The 27,602-nt window shown below is 45.3% G+C and overlaps 1 protein-coding gene and 2 non-coding genes across 3 annotated transcripts; all 3 read right to left on the bottom strand.

The window, feature by feature from the left end:
* ATP13A1 (ATPase 13A1) lies at positions 1-27,324 on the bottom strand. The gene is made up of 26 exons (XM_075858952.1): positions 26,991-27,324; positions 25,833-25,922; positions 23,943-24,133; positions 23,786-23,858; positions 22,565-22,720; positions 22,319-22,388; positions 21,997-22,103; positions 21,158-21,287; positions 20,412-20,467; positions 20,158-20,284; positions 16,106-16,243; positions 15,898-16,018; positions 14,296-14,453; positions 14,037-14,212; positions 13,407-13,517; positions 12,466-12,591; positions 11,876-11,987; positions 10,558-10,757; positions 9,216-9,312; positions 8,558-8,739; positions 7,688-7,802; positions 4,567-4,763; positions 4,346-4,488; positions 2,960-3,071; positions 1,751-1,894; positions 1-367 (listed from the first exon to the last, which is right to left on the bottom strand). Exons 1-26 carry the CDS (start codon positions 27,267-27,269, stop codon positions 257-259), a joined length of 3,522 nt encoding a protein of 1,173 aa, XP_075715067.1. The 5' UTR covers positions 27,270-27,324; the 3' UTR covers positions 1-256.
* TRNAK-CUU (transfer RNA lysine (anticodon CUU)) lies at positions 17,213-17,285 on the bottom strand. Its single transcript has one exon. It is a non-coding gene; the product is annotated as a tRNA-Lys (tRNA).
* On the bottom strand, positions 20,020-20,092 carry TRNAK-CUU (transfer RNA lysine (anticodon CUU)). Its single transcript has one exon. It is a non-coding gene; the product is annotated as a tRNA-Lys (tRNA).
* Positions 27,325-27,602: the final 278 nt, after the last annotated feature.

Below are 27,602 nucleotides of genomic sequence, written 5' to 3'. Positions count from 1 at the left end.
TAAAATTCATCAATGCTGTTTATTTAACAAATCGTTTGCGCTTTCCAAAAGCGAATTCCAGTAGAAAAAAAAAAATCGGATGAGTTTATCATCATGTCCCGAGCATGTGGTGAAGTCTTCAAGTGTTGAGTTTTCTTCCTCTAGTCACAGAACGCAGTTTGCGGAATTCCTCTGGTCGAGGGGCCGTAGATGCCTCAGGACGTGACGGCTGGACGCAGACCTACAGGTGGAGTCGTATTGTGGGCAGTGTGAAGTCTCATGAAGGCACTTTGAGTTTGCAGCTCCCCAAGAAGTACTGGAGGATTCGGTCCGCCGCCCAGGCCAAGCAGAAATCCAAAAACAAGACTTTGGCAATGACCAGTTTGAACTGCAAAAAAAAAAAAAAAAAACATAAAAATTCAATGTAAAGTCTAAATTTCTGCAACGTAAAGGTTACAAAACACGGCTCTGATATACAAGTCCTGCACCGGCGTGTCCATCACATGACCGGGACAGACGTAATCACTGGAAGTTGACAATGAAGGTTCCCATTGAATGGCAGCAAAAAAGATCTCGAAAGCCGAAAAGTAAAAAATGGTCAACTTTTTATTATACAATGAAAACTATTTATTTGCTGCAATGTTAGGTGGGCAGGGTGGTCCTTATAGATGATCAGATACGTCAGTTTAACGTTGGTGTATTACAGCCACATTTAAGTGTCCGTATTACGGTCGCAAACACCCAGACCGCGTGGAAGTTGGCCTTCGCCCTCATGAAGATAGATGATGGGGAGACTTAATAAGGCCGTGTTGTACGGAGCTGTATTAGGACACCCATAGACTTCTAAGGGGGTCTACTATACCTCTGAACACCTCCGATTTTATAGAGGTTTATGTGTCAGATTCTGTTCCACCTGATATCGATCACATCTAGATTGATGTGATTAAGGGAGCTTTGCCCTCTTTGCCTCCCTCTTTCTAACAGCTTAGATGCCGCCGTAACTACTGACTGCAGCATCTAAGTAGTTAAAAGGCCAGGATCGGCGTTATCTATGATCCCCGCCATTAGTGCGACGTCAGCTGTAATAGACAGCGGACACCCGCAGCGTATGCTTCTATCCCCGCACCATGACATGCAGCGTCGTCATCATCATCGTGCATCAAGAGGTTAAAATGCATTAACTGCAATGTATCATTTTAACTTATGCCCCATAGCAACCAATCAGAGCAGGTTTCATTTCTTAGATGCACGTTGATTGGTTGCTATTGGCAACAAGACCAGATTTGCTGTTAGTTTTGATAAATGAGGCCTAACGAGAACCCCACATTTAGACATCGCAGTAACGCAACGTAAAGAATTACTCCCATTACAGAATGGGATGGCATGTCGCTAGGATCAGCGGGGGTCCGACTATCGAGACCCCCACCAATCCTGGGAATAAATTGCTGCAGCCGCTTTACAGCTTTTTCCTGCACATCGGCACATCCCAGCCAACCGTTGCGCAGAGAACCGCCGCAGAGCTCCATCCACGACGCCCATAGATAAGAAAGTCATGGTTTATCACGGCAACATCCCATCATTCTTAGTGATGTATCTTAAAGGGTCATTGATGTGAATAGTTGGAATATTTTAGCGCCCGCACGGTTCTGGTGACGTGCACACAGCGCCATACTCCAGATACTGGCTGCTCAGTGGGAGAAGGACTATATAGGACTTTTACTGCAAAACGAATGACTACATGCAACACACAAATCACACTGCATGTTGTTACCTCCATAGGGATGTCCACCAGGCCAAACTGTTCATTGAACTCGGGCGATGTACCGGACAGGAGGCCGACGATAGCCATAGCGGACAGAATAATACTCCACAGCAGCGGCTTGTTTTCCCTCAGGCTTTCCATGAAAGGGTGACCCTAATAAACAGGAACAGAAAGGTTATTCAGGTTTTAGACGCAGAAAGTGGAAAAGGTCTTCCCGTTCTGTGAAGCGCTGCCATTTATACGACGCCTGCACAATCTGACAGCTAAGGGGGGGGGGGGGGGGGGGTTTAGAGCCGCTAAGCCACCAGCATGTTATATATACACACACACACGGAAAAAAACAGACATTTTGGCAATAGTTAGTAAAATAACTTGCCAGTTACCAAGAGAAGTCCAGCAGCATCGGCACATATGCTGCGTATACATTTTCTTCAGCTTCAACGGCAAAATGCGCCGACCCCGCTGGACTCGTCTCTTGGACTAATCTTGGCAACTTGTAAGTTCTTTTACTTATTATTGCCTATAGGGCAGGTTTGGAACACTAAACCCCAGCTGCGTGACGACCACCTGCTGGTTTAGTGGCTCCAAACCTAGTGACAGGCTCCCTTTCATTGGAGCCCCCACTTCTTCCAGCGTATATTCCCTCTATGTGCCAGCAGATGGCAGTGTTTTCCTTCTTAGACTTTGAGCAGGTGCATAACCAAATGTAAAAGGGGTTTTCTGAGCATAGCAAATGTGTGAAATACATACATATATATATATGTGTGTGTATGTATGTAAAAAATTTTTTCTAGAATGCAGCAAATCGACCAAACAACGAAACCTGCAAATTTATCCCCCCCCCAATCAGGTCAAGCACAGGGCTCCACTTTGCCATTCAGATGCTGTATAGTATCCACCCCTCTCCGCTCCCAATTGGTATCTCCCATAGAAGAAAATCTCATCAGTTTTTGAACTCGCTTTGCTTTTTTGCTAAAAAGTAAAACCTGTGTCCTGTAAATCCTCCGATTTGCGAATGATCTATATTTGAGATGTCTCCTAATTTCATCTGCTGTCCCTTCTCAGAACCGATAGGTCTTCTTTAAGATGGCAGTGGAACGCCATGTCCACCGCTGGACCAGCTGACGGCAGGCGCGGCTTACTGGACAATTCCTCTAAGTGGACAAACCTTTCCTATGCCCCGTGCAGCAGAAACCCCACAAAAATGAGCGGACGTACCTTATAGTTAATAGCGAATGTGGCCATCTGCATAGCCATAGACATTATGTAGACCGTGCTGTTTATCAGGCTTGGCTCAAACTCCTTATACAAGTCCACAAACTCGTCCTTCCTGAAAGACAAAGCCCACACTATATAGTTACATACACCGGTCACATACCACGAGGCTCCTTCACAATGTCCTTAGTATAATAGTCCTGTAAGGTTCTGGTCATTTGATGATTTATTTCTGGTACTTATATAGCGCCAACATATTCCGCAGCGCTGTACAGAGGTCCTTACATACGGTCCCTATTGGGGTTCACAATCTAAATTTGGTATGTTTTTGGGAAACGCACACAAACACGGGGAGAACATACAAACTCCATGCAGATGTGGTCCTTGGATGGATTTGAACCCAGGACCCCAGCGTTTATAGGACCCCGTATGCGCTAGATGACCAAATATTCCAAATTATCAGATGGGCAAATAATGAAACAGACAACAACAAAAAAAAAGTTTTCCAGATTCCGGTGAAATGCTTTATATCCAGGGATGTGACATTCTGGATGGACTGGGCCAATGTTGTCCTTGAGGACCAGAACTAATGTTTGATATTTCCTCCTTGCGTTCCGGCGGAAGTTTTTTTTTATTTCCGTTTAGCGTAGCTGTAGGGAGTTTTTTGCGGGACGAGTTGTATTTTACGTAGGTTACAAGTATCAAGCGGTCAAACAGCTCTGTGGAATTTCTGGCCTATTGTATATCAGTATGAAGTCAATTTTAAAATCTGTATATTTTTTTAATTAATAAGACACCACTGAACCTAAAGAAACGTTAACTGCGCGATCGAATAACTCCAGGCGATATGGTAGAATATTGTACTGTCAGCCTATGGCAAGTGATCCTTTCAGGATTGCCAAACGGAACCCTTCAAGCATTGGACACCCCACAATTTCTGGTTATTGACGGTTCTAGTGTCTGGTGCTGTGGTAGTAGATCAACAGAAACTCCTTATAAAAGCCAAACTAAAAAACGATGACATCACTGCAGAGTGAGATCATTGTGTGATGTCATCATGCGGTCATCAGAGCCCAGAGAGCAGCAGCGGTATTCAGAACAGACAGCTCTGTGTAAGACAAAAGCCAGTCTCATGACTACACTACCTGTCATACAACCAAGACCAGCATCATCCTGCTGGTCCATTTTCAAGGTTGCTTTTTCTCCCTTGAATGGGTTAAATATGTCCTATACTGGTGGTGGCACAGAATGTATCTAGTCTGTATTTTACGTGTTCTTATTCTCTGCTATCACCCCCTTGATATGTGGCGTTTCCCTTTAAGGTCCTAACTTGTCAGTTCTTCATAAAGAATTGCCCAGCAGTTGAGGTCTGAGCGGTCACCATCTTACCTGGCTTCGGTTCTTTCTAGCGCCCCTTGGTATAAGTATATAAGGCTACCGAAATGCACAAAGAACTGCAAAAGCACAGTCAGGACGGTGTACAAGTTGAAGATGTTGGGCAAAGGGCGCTCCCTGGAGAGGTATTTCAGAGGCTAGAAAAAGGAGGTAAGGAGTCAAATACGATAGAAACCTGGAATATCAAAATCTACCATCATGAACACAAAACCCACCTTGGAGCGGGAGATGAAGAGGAAGCAGCCGGCCAGAAGAAGCCCTTGTAATGTGGCCTGGAAGTCACTAAACTTCACTCCCTCCAGATACAAGACGCTCTGCCCGTAGGCCAAGATCAGAGCATTCAGTGCCAGGATCTTAAACATCTGCAGCGTTGTAACCAGAGTACAGCGGCCTTGCTTGATGACGTGGCAGACTGCAGGGAATAAGACACCGCTACTATTATGGTAGGAGAATCTAATCAAACACATAGTCCTGACCCTATAGTCCGGCCCGAAGAGCAACCCAATGTTTAGCTGCATTGAATTATTATTTCAAATCATGGACATCCCGAGGTAGCCATTGTGGGGTCACCGGTGGCCAAGTAACTAATACACAGCCGTGCGCCCACCATAACTGCTTGGGATCAGAGAGAACTTTGATCCCTGGAGTTAACCCCTTCCATTGATCACTGGCCCTGGCCGCATGTTCACCTGTCACTGCGAAGACAGGCCAGGAACCTGACAAAATCAATCAAAGGGCTTTGCTTTTGTAAATTCCTATTAGGGCATACCAGTAGTATGCCACAACACATGCCTGTGTATATTTCTATGCACGGGCACAATATGCAGACATACATAGCCCTGGTCTACGGCTCGCCATACACTTGAGATAGCGGGCAGCCGAATGATCATACGGACGAAAGATATTCCTCCAGACACCCCCCATTAACACGCACGCTCGGTTGAATGGTCATTTGTTTTCAAAAGTGAGAAAGTCACTGCCAGACTCCTCTGACGGCTCTACTTGCAGACAAAAAAAATGGGCATGTTGAATTTCAACAGCCCGATCCCCCCCCCCCCCCAGTACATCTGCCATCAGGGGAGAGTCGGGACACCTCCATACACATTAGATGATCAGCCGGTCCCGCCGGCGGGTTTGGCTGACATTCATCTGATGTGTATGGCCAGCTTAAAGGGGTTTTCCCATAATCAATATTTATCACCTATCCACAGGACAGATGATAAATATCCAATTGGTGGGGGTCTGACTGCTGGGACCCCCTCCGATCACGAGAACTAAGCCCAATAGGAATGGAGCAGCAGTGCGCAGGCTTGACCAACACGCCACTAATTTCTAAGAGATTGTCAAAGGTAGGGCTTGGCAGTCCCATAGAAATGAAAGCAGCGGTGGTCGAGCCTGCGCTGTAACGGTTTATTCAAACGGGGCACCCAGGAACGGCAAGGCAAGCCTGTTCTCATTATCGGTGGTGGTCCCAGCGGTCGGACCCCCACAGATCAAATATTTATCACCTATCCTGTGGATAGGTGATAAATATTGATTATGGGAAAACCCCTTTAACCCCTTGGAGACACAGCCTGTTTTGGCCTTTAGGACACAGCCTATTTTTTTCAAATCTGACATGTGTCACTTTATGTGGTAATAACTCTGGAAAAAAGATCCTGAGATTGTTTTCTTGTGACATATCGTACTTTATGTTAGTGAAAAAATGTGATCGATAATTTCAATATTTATTTGTGAAAAACACCAAAATTGAGGGAAAATTTGGAAAAATTAAGTTTTCTAAATTTAAACGCATCTCCTTGTAAAACAGATAGTAATACCACACAAAATAGTGACTAGTTAACATCCCCCATATGTCTACTTTATATTTGCATCGTTTTTTGAACGTCCTTTTATTTTTCTAGGACTTTACAAGGCTTAGAACTTTAGCAGTAATTTCTCATATTTTCAAGAAAATTTCAAAAGGCTATTTTTTCAGGGACCAGTTCAGAAGTGGCTTTGAGGGCCTTATATATTAGAAAGTCCCCATAAATCACCCCATTTTAAAAACGTCACCCCTCAAAGTATTCAAAACAGCATTCACAAAGTGTTTTAGCCCTTTAGGTGTTTCACAGGAATTAAAGCGAAGTAAAGGTGAAATTTACAAATGTAATTATTTTTTTACTAAATTCATTTGTAATAATTTTTTCCCTGTAACAGAAAGATTTTACCAGAGAAACGCAACTCAATATTTATTGCCCAGATTCTGCAGCTTTTAGAAATATCCCACATGTGGTCCTAGTGCGGTAATGGACTGAAGCACCGGCCTCAGAAGCAAAGGAGCACCTAGTGGATTTTCAGGCCCCCTTTCTATTAGAAAATATTTTAGGCACCATGTCAGGTGTGAAAAGTTCTTGTGGTGCCAAAACATAGGAAAAGCCCTCAAAAAGACACCATTTTGTAAACTACACCCCTCAAATAATTAATCTAGGGGAACAGTGAGCTATTTGATTCCATTTCTTTTGCTAAATTTTAAATTCTGAGAGCCAGAACTTTTTATTTTTTCTCCACCGCAGCATTGTGAGGGCTTATTTGTTGCGGGACAATCTGTAATTTTCATTGGTACCATTTTGGGGTACATGCTGTTTTTTTTAATCACTTTTTCTTCCATTTTTTGGCAAGCAAGGTGACCAAAAACAAGCAATTCTGACCGTTTTTTTTTTTTTTTTTTACAGTGTTCACCACAACATACACTGGCGGCTGATGTCGCAGGCTCAGCTTCGGAGCCTGCGCCATCTCGTTTCTGGGGACGGAAGCCTTTTAGACCCCGCCTCCGTGCGGGACCTAACAGGCTTCCTTCCGCACTTGGCAGACAGGAGGCCATTGTTAGGCCTCCGGTCTGCCGGAGCAGTCATTGGAACCTCTCGATGAAATCGCTGGGTTCCGATCTGCTGGTAAAACCCCATAGATGCAGCGCTGCATTTTAGGGGCTAATCGGCCTGATCGGGGATGGTGCGGGCTTCTGAGCATACTATTACATTGCCTTAAGACCTTGGCGGCATCAACATACTAGTATGTGACATGTCGCTAAGGGGTTAAGGCTTGACCACTATATGGACCATATGGACGAGATCAGGAAAAGTTTTTAGCCAGTAAATGTAAACCATGAATATTTCCATTCCCCGGCTGCCGGCAACCATCATGAATACTGTAAGGAATTGATACCCAAAATATATTAGAAAGTTGCAGAACCTTTCATCACACAATGAACAGCAGGAAGCCTGTGAAATAATGTGCCCAATAACGTTATATACAGTATACCAAGTAACCAGAGCGGTCTAGCGGCTGTGCACTCACTGCATTGTATTGACGAGAGTTTAGAGGTGAACGGAGCAGCAATACTGGCATCGCCGAGCTTCACAACCTGCACCTGATCCTCCTCCAAGTCCTTCAGGACCTGGCTGATCCTCTCCTGAAAAAGAAGCACAGCACAAACCTCAATGTGATAAAGTGACTAGTAGTGGTTGGGCAGGGCATTCCTTATCCTTAGCAGTAGATTCTTTAGATCACATGACTTGTAAAAAACAAACATAGGGGCAACTTAAAGGAATTGTCTGGAATTAAAGCTTTTTGTATTTATATGGATATATTTATAGTCCATTTCCCCAACCATGGTTTAGGACTACCGAGAACCACACATATGTCCACGACCGCCAATAAGCTCATGCACATCGAGTCTACACCGCATCCACCGAAAGATTTGGCAAAGTACAGCACTAGATCTTTTAGTCACAGTGGCAATATGACATATTGCCTATACAGTGGCTATAAAAGAGTATCTCTCTCTCTCTCTGAGGGACCTGGCACATTCATGAATTATAGAACTTTAGACGCCATGTAATGCATAATTTATCCTGTGGTGGCACTGTGGGGAAATTTGCCAGGCTCTTCCACAGATTACAGCTGATCCCTGGGGGTCACAGCAGCAGGACACCTTGTATTCAGTTTATTGCCAGGGGAACCTTCTAACAAAAAGGGATTGTCCAAAGGGGAAAGCAACGCACTGCTGATCTCCGAACCAGGACATGCATTACAGATGAAGACCCACTGCTGCTTTGCCAGCAGTCCACTCCCTCCACTTGTAGCGCTCTATCCTACAGAACAAGCCTGTACACTTCACAGTAAATAGGCTTTCTGGGCTGACACTGCCCTCGTCCCTGATCTCACCCTCTGCTGAGCCTGCTGTTCCTCTCGCTGGGACATGATCCGGTTCCTCGCTGCTCTGGAAGTAGGCTTGATAGAGTTGCTTGAGAACGAAGGTCCTGAAGGTCTGGTGTCGGTCACCGCTTCACGTGGCTTCCTCCTCTTCTCAGGCAGGCGTTCTGGAGCATTGGCGAGCAGTGCTACCCCTGAGAGAATTCAGGTGACAGATGTGAATTAACAGCATCAGGTTTTGACATCGACAGATCATGAGATTCAGCTCTAGAAACAACTAGAAAATCAGCCGTGGCCCCCTGACCTTCATGTATTCAACAGTCAGGGGCTTTTACTGGATGCCAAAAGCATAGAGCAGCCGAGGGGACAGCGTGAGAGCGCAGATGGTAAGAACATCGGGGAATGGCCTTGCTGTGAATACTGGAAATGGGGGTGTAGTCTTGGGGTGACCACCTACTGAGTAAGGAGTTGGGGTGTCAGGGCAGGATAGGAGTTGTAGTTATGCTACATTTAGACTGCTCGTAGTCTTGAAAGGACTGAATGGACTACATTACCACTGGGGAACCATTTCTCCAGGAGCGCTGATGGCATTCGCACACCAGCGAGAACATTTCCATGCCATTGGATCTCTGTAAAGTAGAGTGGTCATGGTCTGTAGCGCGTCACTTACCCACGTTGGCATGCTTTAAGGCCCCCACGTCGTTGGTTCCATCTCCACACATCAATGTGATGTAGCCCAGCTCTTTCAGACTCGTAATCACAAACTCCTGTTCATAGAGATGATCTGATCAGTAACTATAATCTGGTAAGATTATCTTCATGTATACATGGTGCATTTAAACATCAATTTCTGATCGTTGAGGGTCAGACCTCAGACTCCGCGATACCAAGAACAAAGGTGCTGCAGTGATAGGTAGAACAATGCCCACTTCTGCCCGGGAGTGTCGCCGTTTTAGACTAATAAGCCAAAGGAGACACAACCTCTTCATTCTCGGGATCGTGAGGGTTCCTTTGGCTGGAACCCAACATTGATTGTGCATCCTACGGATATCTATGGTGGAAAATCGGTCACTGAACAGGCATTTTTAAACAAAGCAACTTTTTTGTGCCCTACTAACATGGTGCCCGTGGGTGCTGCTGCACCCACTAAACAAACCCTAAAAGGTTGGTGGGATTTAAAGCGGTGCGTTGTATGCCAATCAGAGCATCCCTTTCTGCTGTTTGCACGAGAAGGACCACAATGGCATACTGACAAATACTCGGAGTTCAGGGGGTTGTTCAGTGGGTACAGCAGCATGGCACCATTTAAGCCGGGCAAGTACAGCAAAATGTTTAAAGAGAGAACGGTCATGTGACATCTCATCTTGTACCTGAGAACCAAATGAACCATTTTTACCCCTCATTATTCCAGCCTGCGTGACTTCTCTAGTTTTCAGCTTATATCGCTGTATGAAGTTTTGTCTTTTTTTTCCATATTTTTCCTTCACTCCGTACCAAAGTTGTTCATTTTAGCGTAAAGGTTGTTATATCCAATACGTGGTGTAGTGTTAACCATGTCATTGAGGATCATTTTGGACCAATTTGTTGGATTAGAATAATATTTTTAGGCTGTTTTAACCCTTGTGCCGAGTTTCATTGCTTTTTGACAGTCCGAATAGCCCATCATGCTGTATTATCCTCTCCCTGCACAGCGATCAGAAAGCGACCTCCTATTCTGCCAATAAGACATCACTTTCTGTGATGGGAACAACCCCTTGTTGTGGACTCTCTAAATACGGAAGCTATCCCGCTAGTGTGATCAGAGCCTAAAAAGCAACAAACCACTAGTCCTATATAGTCAATAGCTTCTCCAGTTTCACCTATTTCTTCCCCATTGAAACAAAATGCTTTCAACAGTATGCATTGATTCTCGGATCTTACAGGGTCCTATCTTACGGACCCCCCAATGCTGAATTCTCCTTTAATCCGAATAAAGGCTCATGTTGTAAACTTCTGCAGAACTCGTTTCCTACCTTTTGCTTGGGGGACACTCGTGCGAACACCTGAGTGTGTGGGATGAGAGCAGACAACAGGTCCGCTCTGGTCGTCTGCAGGTAGGACAGGCCTTCTCCGGTCAGGCATAGGTAGTACGTATCAGTGAAGGCTTGGACAGAGTCTGGGAAAGCGGACATAGATCGTGTGCCATCGATGGACTGCCACATCCAGCGGGCACCTGTGGAGGAGAAACAATCTATGAAGTTAGAGAAGTACAACTACGTCGAATAGTCCAACCAAATAATAGCAGCAGAAACAACTGCTGCAGAGCTGCGCTCCTACAGCAGTTATCCCGTTTAAGCAAATTAATAATTTTTTGTAAAATGGAAAAATAAGACAATTTTCCAATATACTTTCTGTACGAATTCCTCCCGTTTTTTGTTTTTTTTTAAGATCTCTGCTTGTTGTGCAGTAGGAACATTCATGATTTACTTCCAGTGGATATAATTCTGTCCATGGTCATGTGATGGACCCGGGTGCTCGGCTGTGGGCAGAATTGTATCCACTGGAAGTAAACCATGAATGTTCCTACTGAATGACATGAAGCAGAGATCTTAAAAAAACTTGCGAAATGAATACAGAAAGCATATTGGAAACTTGTATAACTTTTCATTATACAAGACCGAACACCTTTAATGGATTTATTCCAAGCAAAGTAGCAGACTAATTTATAATAAAAACACATAGGGGTTAATTTATAAACTTTTCTGCGGCAGTTTCCTGACGTAGAAAAAAGTTGCAAAAGGCCCCAAAGTCACGATTTGCACGATTTTTGGCATTTTTGACACCGCCCGAGCCGTTTTTGTGGAATTTTTTTTTTTTAGGGTCAGTCAGTGTTTTGTGCAACTTTCAAATTCGTTTTTATTAAAAATAATTTTGGACTTTTTGTGATATAGCTGCTCTGTATTCTCCATAGAGAGCAGTTGTATCTTACGCTGAATCCTGCTCTCATAACTTTACAACTTAGATATGATCGATTACAGATGGATCCTGCGGGTCAGTTCGCCTTTGAAGGTGTACACAGCCTTTACGTTTTTTTTAAAATATTAACGCTCACCTCACCTCTGCTTACCTGAGCATGAGACGGCTTATACGACATACTGATGGTGGACAGCGGCCGAAAGATGCGACACATTTATAAAGAGGCTTTCGCCTATTAATAAATGTGTCGCAGTTTACTCCGTTTCTTTCTATTAAGACTGGTGTAAGAAATTCCAATCTTAATATATCCCCCCCCCCCCATAGTGTTCTGAACATAATATATGAAATGGACCGTAATAGTCCTGACACGCTGACCTTTAGCATCATTTGAAGGTTGAAGTACTAACGTGTCCTCCTTCACAATGAAGCTGAGCTCCTGCGCCACATGACAGGCCGTGAGAGGGTTGTCTCCAGTTATCATCACAACCTGCAGAAAGGAGAAGAGTCCTGTGATACAGTCCGACAGTGATCCCAACGTTTACTATTTGCAAACCTCCAATAATCCAGAGAATCTAATCATTCGGCATCCGGACTTCTCTGGATTATGGGACGCTTGCGGTTTATGTGTGAAGTGGTCTGGATGGCGTATCAATTAAGGGGCCCCCTTTAACTTCGCCACGTGCATAAGATAGCTGTCAGATGAATGAATGTTTGGGAGACCGCCATAGACATGCAGGTTCAGATTGTCAAAGGGAAATAAGCAGCTACCAGGCACCTCAGGAACCGCTTATCTCCCAGAGACACAAAGGCCCCCACAGGAGATTATGTGACAGTAGGGCCACCTTCACACATATTAGATATCTCATGTGTATGGCCGGTGATTATGCCATTGGGAAAACACCACCGGCTACAACTCACGTTCCCTCTGATAACCCCCCCCCCCACCCTCACAGCCGGTAACTTACACGGTGCGATGCATTCTGAATCTCTTTGATGACCGATTTGGAGTCGGCTTTTAGGGGGCAGGAAACCACAATGAAGCCGGCAAACCTCAGATCACACTCCAGCGTCTCCCTCTTGATTTCACGGATCTAAAAGAAGTGATAAAGAGCGATTCAAAAACACAGATCGCAAGCAGGGAAGTCTGATGGAAACCAGACAGACCCATAATAAATATATATAAAAAAAATAAAAAATGGCCGCAGCCTTTGAGCGCAGCAGGCAAAAAACGCAGCGAAAACCGCTTTCTCTGCCTCTAATTGATGTCAATGGGAGGTCAGAGATGGAAACACCTGAAGGGCATGACGCTTCTTTCTCCCGTGGGCTTTTTTTCCCGCTTGCGGGACGAAAACACCTCCCATTCAAATCAATAGGAGGTGTTTTCGGACATTTCTTGGCGCGGTTTACGGCGCAGTTTCTACGTCAAAAACCTCTGTGTGAACTAGCCCTAAGGCTGATCATAACAGATCCTAGGACCATATTGATGCTAAAAAGTGCAGCAGTCTTGATTAAGGAGCTTTTACACCGGCCGGTGCAGCGAGCGCCGATTAACAAGACATCGTTGCTCGGCGCTCGTTTGCTCCTGTCCCACGGAGCTATGGATGGATACAAGCATGCTCAGCTGTTTCCATAGCTCCCAAGAAAGTGAAAGGAGAGACACGCATGGCCACCTCTCCATTCATTCTTCACCTGGAAGCGGCGGCCGGCCTGACCCTCACCCATCAAATGCTTATGCCATTTCTTGTCTTAAATAGGAATAACCCTTTAAATTCAATGGGTGATCGATTGAAAACTAATGGATCTTCAAGTTCTTGTAGAGATTTGATATGGTCGCTCACATTAACCCTTCCAGTCCCTGCTGCCAGGGAGAAGGAGCAGAGCACATGTGTATTGTCAATGGTGTTACCTGCTGATGACTGAGGTGCCCAAGTTCTTTGTATCCCAAGGCGAGGACCCGAGCCCCTTCTCTGGAAATCTCAGTGTGCACTTGGTTATAATATTCTGGACAATGAGAGAACTGAAAAACACAAGAGTAATGGTAACTATACACTTTATTATCTATGTGCAACTTGCATGTCATACGGTAGCTGGACCGGAAAAACCAGCTGCAGCCCACAGGCACCTCAGCTGCAAAATCATATTCATGCGATCGAATCCCAAGCAACGACCTCTGAATATTCTTCCGGCTTAGAGTCTGCGGGACGAGAATCCGATTCCCTGTCACTGCCTGACGCTATAGTCTGAGAAGTCCTACTTTTTTGTCCTATTAGCACTCGTATATCTACTTGGTAGGACCGCTAGTAATAAATCTTCTAAGGCAGAGTAAGCCAGTGCGTCACCAGCACCAGTTCACCTTAAATTAGAGGCGGTTTACAATATTCCCATTCACTTGGAGAGCCGGTCCCCCACCGATCAGATATTGACGGTCAATACTGAGGATAAGCCATCAATTTCTTCTCACTGCCCATTCAGCTTTGCTCTGGTCCCGGGGCAGAGAATTACAATACAGCAGTTATTACTTGTGCCCATCACCCACCATCTTGTGTAGAGTCTCAGGCGCTCCCTTAACCGTGGCCACACAGCACAGATCAGTGGAGCCGGGACGCTCGTACGAGGCCAGGACAGACATCCTCTTGAGGGTGCTGGCAAAATGGAATCGCTGGTGGATTTTCAGGCCCTGGGTTTTAATGCTTCGTGGGAATACCTTCTCATCTGTGGACAAATGGTGAAATGCATATTAGAAAGTCACAGTAGAGAGAAAAACACGACATCATTGATGGAAGGGACGCCTTTACCTTTGGTGAGGGCCCAGTCCACAGCAGTGAGCATGGCCTTCTCTAGTGGATCTCCAACCAACGTGCCATCATCCAGCTGCACTAGAGAGTGACAGGTGGCCACCGCTCGGTGGGTGTCGATGGGGATCTCAGAGATAGGCGTTATATACTTTCCATCTCTACAAGGAGTAAACACATTAACTATTTTTACTGGAGTTTCATCAGCCTTATAAACGATAGAAAAAAGTGGGGGGTTAATAAAAATGGAAGCTCTTGGAAGGTACGGATTCCCCTTGCGGAGAAGCAGCTGGTAGGGAAATCTTTAGGGCAATGATGCCTGGGAAAAAAAGTATGCAAAGTAGCGTTCCTCCATAAGTAAGAAACTGTCTCTCTGGTGCCACCTATAGGTGACTACCCTAGAAGTCAATGTCTGACTATATAAAAAGGAAATTCACCCAATGCCACTTAATTGGTAAAACAGAGTTAAATGGATTATCCCGCTGATCACATTTACGGCATACCTGCACTTGTTTTTATGGACAGTGGCCACATCTGCGCAGCCTACTCTCCTCCCAGTTTTGATCTCAGTAATCTAGCACAGAACTCCCATTTTGGCATCATTGGGGACACAACGTTCACACCCCACTGAGCAAACATTTATGACATATACTATGGATATACCCAAAATGTTACTTGTATGGAAAACCCCTTTAAGAAAAGTTTGCTGGTTGGTTTTTAAGAAGTTTAGGGTTAGAGGGGAATTTCCGGAATTGACAATAATCCGCAGGATAGGTGATAATTGTGGATTTTGGTGCAACCCCTTTATTATGAATAAATCATTTACAAGCCAGGACTTCTACTATTCAATGATGACACTAAAAGGGGAAGGGTTCTGACAACCTATCAGAGAAAGTTTTATTCAATTCTAGGTGACAGAATACAAACGGATGAGTGGCAGGATGATCCGACCAATAAACGACGGTTATGAATGAAAACGGCTATGCCTATGGCACCGAAATTAGTGGTTCCAATCGATTGACATTTTTGGGTCGGTGTATAGGACCTCTATGTATGTCACTGGCCATGTAGTGAAAAATATCAGAAAAGTGGTCAACTTGGAGCCCAATTTTCCCAAATATGGTCAGTTTAACAGAGCAACACGGGGGCATTTATTTGGTCTGGATTGACCTTATAAAGAGGACCTGTGAGCATTCCTCAGGTCGGTTATAATACTTGTATTCCTAATTAAAGATCAGTTCTGGCACATCTTTTCTTACAACTTTACATTGCGCTATCCCTCAGTTATCCCTCCTGGCAGTGTATAAATTCATTTTCAGTGGGGCATTACCATCCCTTTTTCAATAGGATGCGTCCCTACACACGGACAGCCCTGATTGGACAGTGTCAGTGTGTAGGGACATAGCCCATCAATAAGGGTTATGGTCACGCCAATTTTATCAAACATTCCCAGGAGGAATAATAGAGGAACTGCACAATACTATGCACAATTTCACGTGGAATGAAAGTATTTACTAAAATTGACCTATCAGGAGAGTTGACAGGAAGTCTTTAAATGCTTTGGTTGGTTGTGGTGATGTTTCACCGACGACACTCAACACTTACTTCAGTCCGGCGACACCCCGCACAACAAGGCTGTCGCTGGTTAACGTTCCAGTCTTGTCAAAGCAGCAGATCTCCACCTTGCCAGCAAAGGGGATTCGGAAGGGCTCGGTACAGTACACGTCTGAAATAAGCGGTTAAATTTAAAAAAAAAAATCGACGGGACTATTGAAAAAGGGAATATTAATACAACATCATATCATAGACTCACAGAGTTTGGCCAGAGCGATCAGTGAGGTGTTTACCGCCAGGGAGAGCTCAATAGGAAGCTCTGGGGGTACAACCGAGGTCAGGATTAGTGTGCACTCCAAAAACAACTTATAGCGATTCCTACTGAGATCTTTAGTACCTGAAAATAGAAAATCAATCACAACGGTCAATGCGCAAATGTGAGCGAATACTCAAGTAACATACACTAATATTATATATATACACGCACACACACACTAAGTGTAAGAGGACATGAATGGGGTTATCCGGGTTATTAAAATTGATGGCCTATCCCAAGCCTCTTCACGGTTTACATGGTCTCCTCAACGTTCATACTTGCACGCGCCGATAGATTTGTAGTGGCCATGAAAGGTATTGCACCACTGACCCTTTCAGACAGCTGATCGGCAGGAATGTCGACAGTCGGACCCCCACCGATCTAATATCGATAGCTTATCCTAAGGCTCTTGGGATCATCCAAAAGGGGATGTTCACACGGCTTATTTCGGAGCGTAAGACGCTCGTATTACGCTCCATGATACAATTGTAATACGCCTGCAAAGAGTTTCCTATTGATTTCAATGTGAAATACACGGTTGTTCATATGAGGCGTATTTTTCCGCTGCTGAAGTACAAAAAGAATGCACCGCAAAAAGTGGCATGCCACTTCTTAAAGGCGTTTTTGGACCGGATTCCTGCGAGTGGCTCCGTCAGTGCGTTTGGCTGTCCATGTTTGTCCAAATGCCTTCGACTACTGTGCATTTCGACATACATGTTAAATGTTAGTACTGCAGCATTATAAATGCATTGGGTAAAAACAAAATAATAAAAATAACTAATAAAATGAGAATAATAATGTAACAGAAAAACATGAAAAAAAAACAAACATTAACACATGAAGGTAATTGCCAATAATTCACCGCCCTTTCAGTAGAATATTCTTCCATAACGTTACTCCTTATCGTTCCCGCTGCCAACTTTATAACACTTGTTCTTTAGTTCAACTTCTTTGTAAAAAATAACCCAGTACTGAGCTACTATTTAATACTTCTATATTTTAAGGGTTCAATAATGTCCCATTAATAAAAAAAAATAAAACAAAATGACTCGCCCAACGTGGGGCTCGAACCCACGACCCTGAGATTAAGAGTCTCATGCTCTACCGACTGAGCTAGCCGGGCTGCTGATTGATGACTGTGACAGAGCCATTATACCCAGTGCTCTGAGATAAAGGGGACGCTCCAGCTCTTAGTATGGAGACCACATTCATCATCTACATAGACAAGAACGGCCCCACAAATCCATTTTTTTCAAAAATAAAAAGATAATCTGTATTTTTGTATAGCAATAAGTAAAATCGCAACACGAAAACTATTATGTACTTCATGATCGGATTGCTCCTGCTGCTAGAATGTATTAGGGAATTGCTACATATACTTGGAGCTGGGAAATATAGAAAACACATTTTAATATATTCTATTAGGGAATTCTAATTTGAGTTATTAGAGGGGTCCCATGTTCAGGATCTCTTTCCCAGAGTGAACATCAATTACAAAGAGTGTCTGGCTCTGAAGAACCCATCCTGCACTACATTATACAGACAACCTATTGCTATGAATAGGCATGGTGTAATGCTTAATTTCCTCTGTGGTGGCACTGCAGGGAAATTGAACTCTTAGGGTATGTGCACACACACCAATTACGTCCGTAATTGACGGACGTATTTCGGCCGCAAGTCCCGGACCGACCACAGTGCAGGGAGCCGGGCTCCTAGCATCATAGTTATGTACGACGCTAGGAGTCCCAGCCTCGCTGCAGGACAACTGTCCCGCACTGTAATCATGTTTTCAGTACGTGACAGTGGTCCTGCAGAGAGGCAGGGACTCCTAGCAACGTACATAAGTATGATGCTAGGAGCCCGGGTCCCTGCACTGTGTTCGGTCCGGTACTTGCGGCCGAAATACGTCCATCAATTACGGACGTAATTAGTGTGTGTGCACATACCCTTAGGCTGAATGCTGTAGTATACGTCCGTGTGACATCTGTTAAAACAACGGCCGTCACACGGACGCATGTATTTCAATGGGGATGTTCACACGGCTATTGTTTCAACAGAACGTTTTTCACGTCCAAGTTTGCAATCGTTCGTGTGAATCTGGCCTTACGGCCACATGTCACAGTGACTTATGTAACAAGCAAAGAGCAAATATGCTCTCTGATTGAGATGGGGGGGGGGGGGCGACAACAAAAGTTCATGTTACCCCTCCCTCTGGTGTCATCTGCAGCCTTATAGGAACAGGAGAAGGATCACAGTTTCTCCTCCCCTCCCTATATGTCCTTTGCTGCCCCCACCCCTCTACTTCTCCACACAGGCTACAGTGGGAGCTGCAAATATATGTAGCTCCTACTACAACCTGCTCTAACTCTGGCTAGATCACAGTAAGAGTTGCGATGTAGGTGTTATTTTAAACTAATATTCTTAGCCATGATCTAGCCTGAGCTAGAGCTTTTAGAGTCAAGGACGTATCAGATACTTAAAGAGGCTCTGTCACCAGATTTTGCAGCCCCTATCTGCTATTGCAGCAGATAGGCGCTGCAATGTAGATTACAGTAACGTTTTTATTTTTAAAAAACGAGCATTTTTGGCCAAGTTATGACCATTTTCGTATTTATGCAAATGAGGCTTGCAAAAGTACAACTGGGCGTGTTGAAAAGTAAAAGTACAACTGGGCGTGTATTATGTGCGTACATCGGGGCGTGTTTACTACTTTTACTAGCTGGGCGTTGTGTATAGAAGTATCATCCACTTCTCTTCAGAACGCCCAGCTTCTGGCAGTGCAGATCTGTGACGTCACTCACAGGTCCTGCATCGTGTCGGCACCAGAGGCTACAGTTGATTCTGCAGCAGCATCAGCATTTGCAGGTAAGTAGCTACATCGACTTACCTGCAAACGCCGATGCTGCTGCAGAATCATCTGTAGCCTCTGGTGTCGATGTGTCCTCGCTCGTCTGACACGATGCAGGACCTGTGAGTGACGACACAGCGTGATCTCTGGAGAACACGGCTGTGTCTGCACTGCCAGAAGCTGGGCGTTGTGAAGAGAAGTGGATGTTACTTCTCATCAGAACGCCCAGCTAGTAAAAGTAGTAAACACGCCCCGATGTACACACAATACACGCCCCGATGTACGCACATAATACACGCCCACTTGGACTTTTACTTTAAACACGCCCAGTTGTACTTTTGCAAGCCTCATTTGCATAAATACAAAAATGGTCATAACTTGGCCAAAAATGCTCGTTTTTTAAAAATAAAAACGTTACTGTAATCTACATTGCAGCGCCGATCTGCTGCAATAGCAGATAGGGGTTGCAAAATCTGGTGACAGAGCCTCTTTAAGTGCCTGGCAGGATGTATGGGATATGTGGGTACGGCAAAGGGTTAAACAAAAAACTTTAGTCGTTTTTCCTTTTTCTTTCTAATGAGGAAACTTGGCTGTTCCAAAGAGTTCTCCACTTTGGTCAATCCTTACTTTTCAGAAGGGTATCTTAACAATAAGCAGTTCACAAAGTGTCCCCTTGCTAAGGCCACCAGCGATCAACCGCGATCTGTAGGGATATCTGGCAGTAAGTGTTCAATTTCCCTGCAGCACCACTAAAGGGGTAATTAAGTGTTACCCAGTGCCCATTCACAAACGGATTGTCTGTATAATGCAGGACAGGTCCTCCAGAGCAAGAGATGCTCTTCGTATCCGCTCTACACTACGGCCAAGAGATGCAGATCCTGGATAGAGGGACCCCCCCCCCCCCTAATTCAGAATTCCCAAATATGTGAAAATGGGTTTTCTAAACATCCAATTTAAATTTCAAAAATGTAAAACAATTTCTGCATTATATCCATCTTTAAAAACATAACGCCCAACGTGGGGCTCGAACCCACGACCCTGAGATTAAGAGTCTCATGCTCTACCGACTGAGCTAGCCGGGCTGCTGATTGATAGCCATGACAGAACCCTTTAACAAGACGGGATTCCATTCTCAGGGTTTTGTTACCTTCTATCCAGACGTAAGCCGCAGCAGCAATGGCAAACACCAAGAGGAAGAGGATAAAGATGAAGGTCTCTAGATTGTTGGCAGTGACGCGTTTCACTCCGAACAGGATAGTGCGTAGGAGTTTCCCCTGTTGAAGAATTGTAAATTCAACAGTTAATTACAGCATCAACCAGACAAAACCATTGCCGACAAGTGAAGAGAAGCCACGCATTGCCACGGCTACAAGGTGACTGCCACCAGATAAAGCAACTTACCTGCGAAGTATTGAATCCCGTCCTCAGGACATAGGCCACACATCCATTATCGAGCGCTGAGGATGCAAAGTAGATACAAGAGTAAGGAACATCATTTATAGATAGTTCATATTGACAGTAAGGGTGTGAAGAAATAGCAATTCCCATCATATACTTCGACTACAGTCCCCAACAGGTCATGATTTGGAGTTCTCCCATAGAGAGAATACATGGCAACGAAGTCTCATCTGTGGGATACTACCAAAATCCTGAAAACATGACCTGTTGGTGGTACTGGAGGATATAAGTTGGGAAGCGCTGGTCTAGAGAAACTGTACACCCCCCACCAATGTTTCCTCCATGTGCGGGAGCTTAGGGAGTCTGGGCAGGCGCGGAGTAAATTACCAGGAACAGCAAATCCTATTATATTCATTTCATACTACACTGCCCTGCAACTTCCTGCCACATGCAGCGATCAGAGATCAGAGGTGATCGCCCGGGGTTTCAGCAGGTTTTCCTGCAGCTTTCTTCTCAGAAGTGGTTGATAAGTCAGGACAGCAGTAATACAGACATATCCTGAAACCTTTAGAAAGATGTGGCCGGAAGACTCCGGGGGCTTCATGGACAGATCTCATTCAATCTAACTCTACATGTAATGGTCAAACTTAATGTTCATTCTCCAGCTCGTATGAAGCCGCAGTATGTAGACCAGGCTCTATAGAAGTCCCCCCCCCCCCCATTTTACATTCATTTTTTCCGGTACTCACGCTTGAGGCCACTGGTCGCCTTTTGAGGAGGGGTGTGTTGTACGACCTTCGTGCCTCCAAATATAACATGTAGTCTGGAGTCAGCATTTAGATCTAGAATATGTTTTGGTTGCAAATCTTCTATAGGTTCCTGCAGAAAAAAAAACAAAACCATGGTGCTATGATCTCTATATACAAGTGACACATCAACAGACAGACATATATAAAGTCACCTTCTTCTGTCAGTGTCCAAAATATCCTACTCAGCTGTTTCTTATATGTCTATCTGTTTCTGGGAACGGTGGGTAACAATAAATATGGCCGCCACAATCCCTTTAATTATGCTGCGATCCACCGACAACCCATGGGGGTCTTCCAGCCACACCAGTATGCAGTGGGAAAGCACACAGTGGGTATATGGTTTAATTTTTAACATGGGAGCATATAGGTGTTGGATGCCACTGTATAGAATCTGTCACAGGCATCCATTAAACGTCTATGCCATAATAGTCTTATGGGTGAGGGATGCCACTATATGCCCATACACTGGCATGTGTCAGAGGTTTACGTCAGGGAATCCTCCCAACGGAAACCTCTGAGGGGCACTGAACATAGGGATTTTCTGGTTTAGACAACCCCTGTTTTGTTTGAGGGGCACCGAAATGACAAGTGGATCACTGCTGGTTCTTCCCCCTACAAACAGAGGGCATTGAGCGCTCACTATTGAAGCAGGGGAAACAAAGCATTACATGGTGCCCTCTTCGTCTAATCGAGGGTGGTCCACTCACAGAATGCCCTAATAAAGAATATCGAAAGGATTTACCTCAACCAGACGACCAATACACTAATAAACTCCTCACCTTCATCTGAGGCACAGACTCCCCTGTCAGCATCGCCTCATCCACAATGCACCGTCCACGCAGAAGAAGAACGTCACAGGGAACCAAGTTCTCATTGGCCGATCTGCCTGAAGCGAAAAAAAGAACAGAGAGAGCTGCCGACTGTGACTGGCATAGAAAAAAAAAACATATCCGGAATCTGCCACCAGTGCCCGATGGACATGGTCGTGTTACAGATCATCATGGTATTTTACAGCACCATCACTATGGCAACCTATAGACCCCCAGATCATTCCTCACAAGGGTTTCCCTGCAGGGGCAGATTTCCAGAGATTGACCTTACCTATGGACACAAGGTCTCCCGGTATGATCTCATCGCTGGAGACCGGCCTCCACTTCCGATTTCGGTACACCTTAGAAAGAGCAGATGCATTTGTTGAGAAGCGAGCGCTATACAAGACGGGTCCATCAGAGATGATATATTTAGTTATGGTCGATGCTGTGGGCGGAGAGTACAGGGACCCGTCTCTGCGGGCACGAAGGAAAGGGACCTGGCGCTGCTGCGCTCATACAATCCTCACACTCTCACCTGAATCATATAAGGCTTGTTCCCCATCTTCCGGATCTCAGACAAGTTCCTCAACTGTTGCTGGACCAGCGAGGCCTCAAACGCCACCAACATAAATAGGGTGAAGACGCTGTAATACCAGTACTCATCCAAACACCAGAGCCCGACGCAGAACACCTGCCAGAAGCAAAACAGAAAGTCACATCTAACCAGGCACCGGACGTTACGTTACTTATCCCCCTTCTCCCTATGGCAGTAAACATGCATGCTCATTCAATCTCAACTTGCATGTTTATGGGCTGATGACAGACCGCTAGCTTGAAGGGGGTTTCCGATCGACCACTGCTCCATTCATTTATATGTGGTTGCCGAGCGCCACCTTTAATCAATATTTATCAACTATCCACAGGATAGGTGATAAATATCTGATCTGTGGGGGTCCGACCGCTGGGAGCATCACGACAACGGGATTACTTTGCTGTTCTCGGGAGCCCCATTTGAATAAAGCGGGACCGCACAGGCTCAACCACCACTCCATTCATTTCTATGAGACTGTCGAGCGCTACCTTTGGCAGCCCAATAGAAATGAATGGAGCGGTGGCAGAGTATGCGCACCACCGCTTCATTCCTATGGGGCTCCCAGGAACGGCAAGGTAAGCAGTTCCTGTGATCGGTGGGGGCACCAGAAGTCGGACCACCACTGATCAGGTGGATGTTTACAGCCAGCTTAAACCACCCATACATATTAGATATTTGTTGGCCAATTGTGCCGATTTCAACAGTATCTGCTGACAATCTACATAGCATTAAAAGGTATACAGCCTATAGAAAGGTATTTTTTTATTGCTCCTAATTTCAAAATTTATCGTGAGAAAAAAAAATACTATTTTGTGTATGCAGCTCCTATGCAGACCTATGCGTCTCCATGGCAACAGACTACAATCAAACCCTGCAGTTATGTGTTCCTACGTCTCCTATGGTATGTAGCTAGCAAGAAGGAGGGGCGGAGGAAATGGAGTGATACATGACTGCAGAATCAAGGCTTGTTTGTAGTCCGGAACCATGGAGACACATAGCTTTCCATAGGGGCTGTATACAAAAAACGGTAGGAAATGTTTCGATCTGCGGCTTCCACAAAGTTCAGCATTCATAATGATCTCTACGGCCACATTTCAAGCGATGTTACTACTCATTGGGATATACGTGAACGGCTCTGATCTGAGAGTAATACAGCAGCTTTACCTGAAAGACAAAGAAGGGGGCAATGGCTCTCTCCTTAAACAGGTGGAAGAAATCAGGCACCACCATTTCAGCTCTGAGAAAAGAAACAAGACATGAGACATCCAGAAGAGCACGACTCGTGACAATGTATCAGTGAAGCCCGGCATGAAGCACTTACTTGTTACTCCCATAGGTTTTCTCAGCAGCTTTGATGTCAGCCTCCTCCATGTAACCCTTTGCGCTCTGGTAGTAAGAAAGGGGTCGCTCCAAAGGAAATACAACCGGGAAGAATTCTTTTCTCTCCTCCGAATCATAAGAATACTTGATTTTTTGGAATTCAAAGCTAAGCGTCTCCTGTCCATCTTCACTCTATCGGTCCAAACAGACGAGTCAAATTAAAAGGGGTTGTCCAGAGTAGGGTTGCAAGATGCATCGCAATTTCGATACCGTGCACCCTCAAACGGTTTAATGCCGTCAATTCATGTATTTTGATACCAAGCTGTGCGGCCGCGCAGCTTAGTGCCGTAACACGTGAATGTTGTTAGAGAAGGGGTGCGGCTGTGTAATATATGTGTGATACAGCCATTGCCCCGCTCCGGATAAGCGTGCGCGGGCGGTTTGCATGATGTGATGCGACTAATGATTGCCGGCACTGAAGACAGAACATGGCGGCCGCACTACATAACACCCCCATGTTCTCTGTCTTCAGTGCCTGCGCTCATTAGTGTAGCGCCGGCCACATCACCTCATGCTGACCGCGCGCGCGCGCACGCACGCACGCACTTGTCAGGGGAGGGGCAATAGATGTACACAGCCGCAGCCCCGCTCTAACGACAGAGATCAGAGAAACCTCTCATCTCCGCCGCTATTCCCCAGAATGCTGTGATCAAAGCTGACCGCAGCATTTAAGGGGAAAACGAGAAGGGGAAGCCCTGTGACGTGATTGAGGGACATACCATATATGGGCAGGCAGCCGAGGGTTCATTGAAGGAGCCCAGGGCTGTCTGACTATATTTTCTGATCTTGGGGCATACTTAGGTTCGTCCTAACAACTGCCTGTCTACTATCCGTATATAGATCTATGCCAGGATATTCAAGTTTCAAAATAAAAAAATAAAGTAATGTTAAATAAAAGCAAATTTTTTTTTACAATAAACATTAAAATAAGTCTCAATAAATATACACATTCGGTATCGTCGCGACCATAATAACAAATGTATAGATGTTTATGCTGTAATAAAATAAAAACGGCTTTCTTACACTTACTAATGTCAAACACGAGGTATTATAAGTTTTGAACCTCCATGTGCCTCACATAAATAGTAATTAACCCCATCATGTACCTCACACATTAACCCAATGCTGTCCATTATGACAAACATGATGGGGTTAATTACTATTAATGTGAGGCACATCGAAGCTCAAAATTCATCACACCTCGCGCCTCACATCAGAAAATGGAAGAACTTTTTTTTTTTTTTTTTTATTGTTGGCAAAGTATTGTTTGGGATCGAGTATCGCAATATTACAGGTATCGGAATCAAAGTCCAAATTCTGATATCGTGACATTCCTAGCCCAGAGTTAGAAAAACATGGCGGCTTTATTCCAAAAACAGTGCCACAGCGGTCCACAGGTTGTGTGTGTTACTGCAGAGCAGCCAAATTCACATCAGAGTTGCAATACCGTAGACAACCCATGGACACGTGTGGCGCTGTTTCTGGAATATGAGCACCATATTTTTATTGACTTCTGCTATTAGACAGGATTAGCTGTGCACTAGAGCAACGTTTCTGCATTTACTAGCACGGACACAAGCATATGCAAACCTCAGGGCGTATCTGTACACCCCGAAACGTTCCTGACTCATTAAATCAGGATCACGCGTACGCCCTGTGGCATGAACAGGTTAAAAGCGTATCCTCGGATTGTATACTGGGTGGCTGCAGAATTCTGGTGTGGCTGGTTCCAGCGGCACATGAGAGACGACAACAGCAACATGTTTACCCATATACAAGTCCCCCTCCCCCTTATGTGCCCCGACCTTCAAGCGGGCTCATCCATCCTTACCTTTTCTCTAATAAGTGGCACTAGTTCAGCAGATCCATTATTTGGCAAGGGCACAACTTTAGCCAAGGTGGCAGTATTGGGATTTGGGTCCTGTTTGGGGGTAAAACGAATGAATGAGTAATGTGTATAAAATAACATGCGCTCATAATCTCCAGATCTATTCGGACAGGTAGTCCTTCCATTCGCCAGACAATACTAGCTGCACCTCGCACAATCCAGTTACATTGTACTCTGTGGTCATCTAGTTCTGGCTTTACAAGGACCACCTTATCTGCCAGCGGACGTCTCATGCCAATAGCTGTGGAATCGTCAGTATTGCCAAAATGATGCTTTGCTATTTACACACCTACAGGGCAAAATGACAGGTGTGCCACACGTAGCGCCAGGTTGGGCACCACTATGCTGCACTAAAACAACCTGATATTCTCAAGGGGACTCAGAGTTGTGACTCCTTCCAGGACCCATAGAAGTCACTTAAAGGGGGTGTCCACTTTGACAATAGCTCTTCTGATTGTCTGAGAGACGATCTGTGCAGAGGTTAACAGTGGGGGTCCCATTAGGGAAATCCCCTTTATTACCACCATATGCCCTAACAGCATATATTATCCCATTTCCTTATGCAATATTAGGTTATAAGGACAGGACAGGACACCCCCCCAAAAACAGAGCATAGATCTGATAAGGCTCTGTTCACACGTGTGGGGGCCCTTTTCCCTGATAGTCCAGATCAGGGGTTAATAACCTTCAGCGGATGTGAAACTTCAATTCCCAGCATGCCCTGACAGCCTTTGGCTGGAAAAAAATAATTATTTGGCTGTCAGTGCATGCTGGGAGTTGTAGTTTCACAACAGCTGGAGTGCTGAAGGTTGCTGACCCCTGGTCTAGATACATTTCAAGATGGAAAAGAACTGTAAGTGTGCAGCCACCACCCCATTGTGAAAATGGTGGGGTACAGCAGGTGGGACCCCCACAATTTGACTTCAAGGTAGTGTCCTAGAGAGAGACTGAGATACGTGAAACAGATGTCCGGAGACAGACTGATGAGGAAATGTAATAGATATGAGATAGAGACGTCAGTATCCGGGAGCCCCCATGTTAGGAGACCACCGCGCCAGTCACCACTGACGTCACAAGACCCGCCCCCTCCCGTACACTGACCTTCGTGCAGGAGAGAGCACAGTGGGCGTGCACCGACCACAGCCCCGACAGCACGGTGAGAACATGGAGGAGCCCCAGCGCCGCCAGACAGATGAGCCCGGCCTCCGGGTACTCGGATACCCCATACACCGCCACCCACAAGTACAGCCAGGCCGGGTACACCACGGAGAACGGCAGTACGGTCCCCCTAAGCAGCCGGGGCCGGCGGCGGTACAGGGTGACAGAGCGGACCAGCTCATCTTGTGCCGGTACACCGCTGACACCAGCCGCCGCCGCCATTCCCTTTTTCCCCTGACACTTCCGCCTGCGTCAGCGCTGGCCCTGGCAACACCGGCTTCCGCTTCCGCCGGCAACACAACTTCCGGCATTACCGGCGACGTCACTGCACAAAAGTCTGCCGTGTTATTGTGGTGGCGTGGTTTATTTACTAGTGTCCTGTAGTACTACAAGTCCCAGCATGTATAAATATACCGCTCTCTAGCACTACAAGTCCCATCATGTATAAATATACCGCTCTGTAGCACTACAAGTCCCATCATGTATAAATATACCGCTCTGTAGCACTACAAGTCCCATCATGTATAAATATACCGCTCTGTAGCACTACAAGTC

This window comes from Rhinoderma darwinii, chromosome 3 (genome assembly GCF_050947455.1).
Source record: "Rhinoderma darwinii isolate aRhiDar2 chromosome 3, aRhiDar2.hap1, whole genome shotgun sequence".
NCBI lineage: Eukaryota > Metazoa > Chordata > Amphibia > Anura > Rhinodermatidae > Rhinoderma > Rhinoderma darwinii.
The sequence above is the reverse complement of the archived record's forward strand: the minus strand, read 5'-3'. Positions and strand labels throughout refer to the sequence as shown.

What these genes read in the sequence shown, in the direction of transcription:
- ATP13A1 (XM_075858952.1), bottom strand. Translation starts at nt 27,269, where the DNA reads ATGGCGGCGGCGGCTGGTGTCAGCGGTGTACCGGCACAAGATGAGCTG. An exon ending in ACCTTCAAATGATGCTAAAG is followed by an intron (nt 10,758 to 11,875) that starts GTCAGCGTGTCA and finishes TCTCCTCCACAG; the next exon opens with GTGCCCGCTGGATGTGGCAG. An exon ending in TCTTCATCTCCCGCTCCAAG is followed by an intron (nt 4,489 to 4,566) that starts GTGGGTTTTGTG and finishes TCCTTTTTCTAG; the next exon opens with CCTCTGAAATACCTCTCCAG.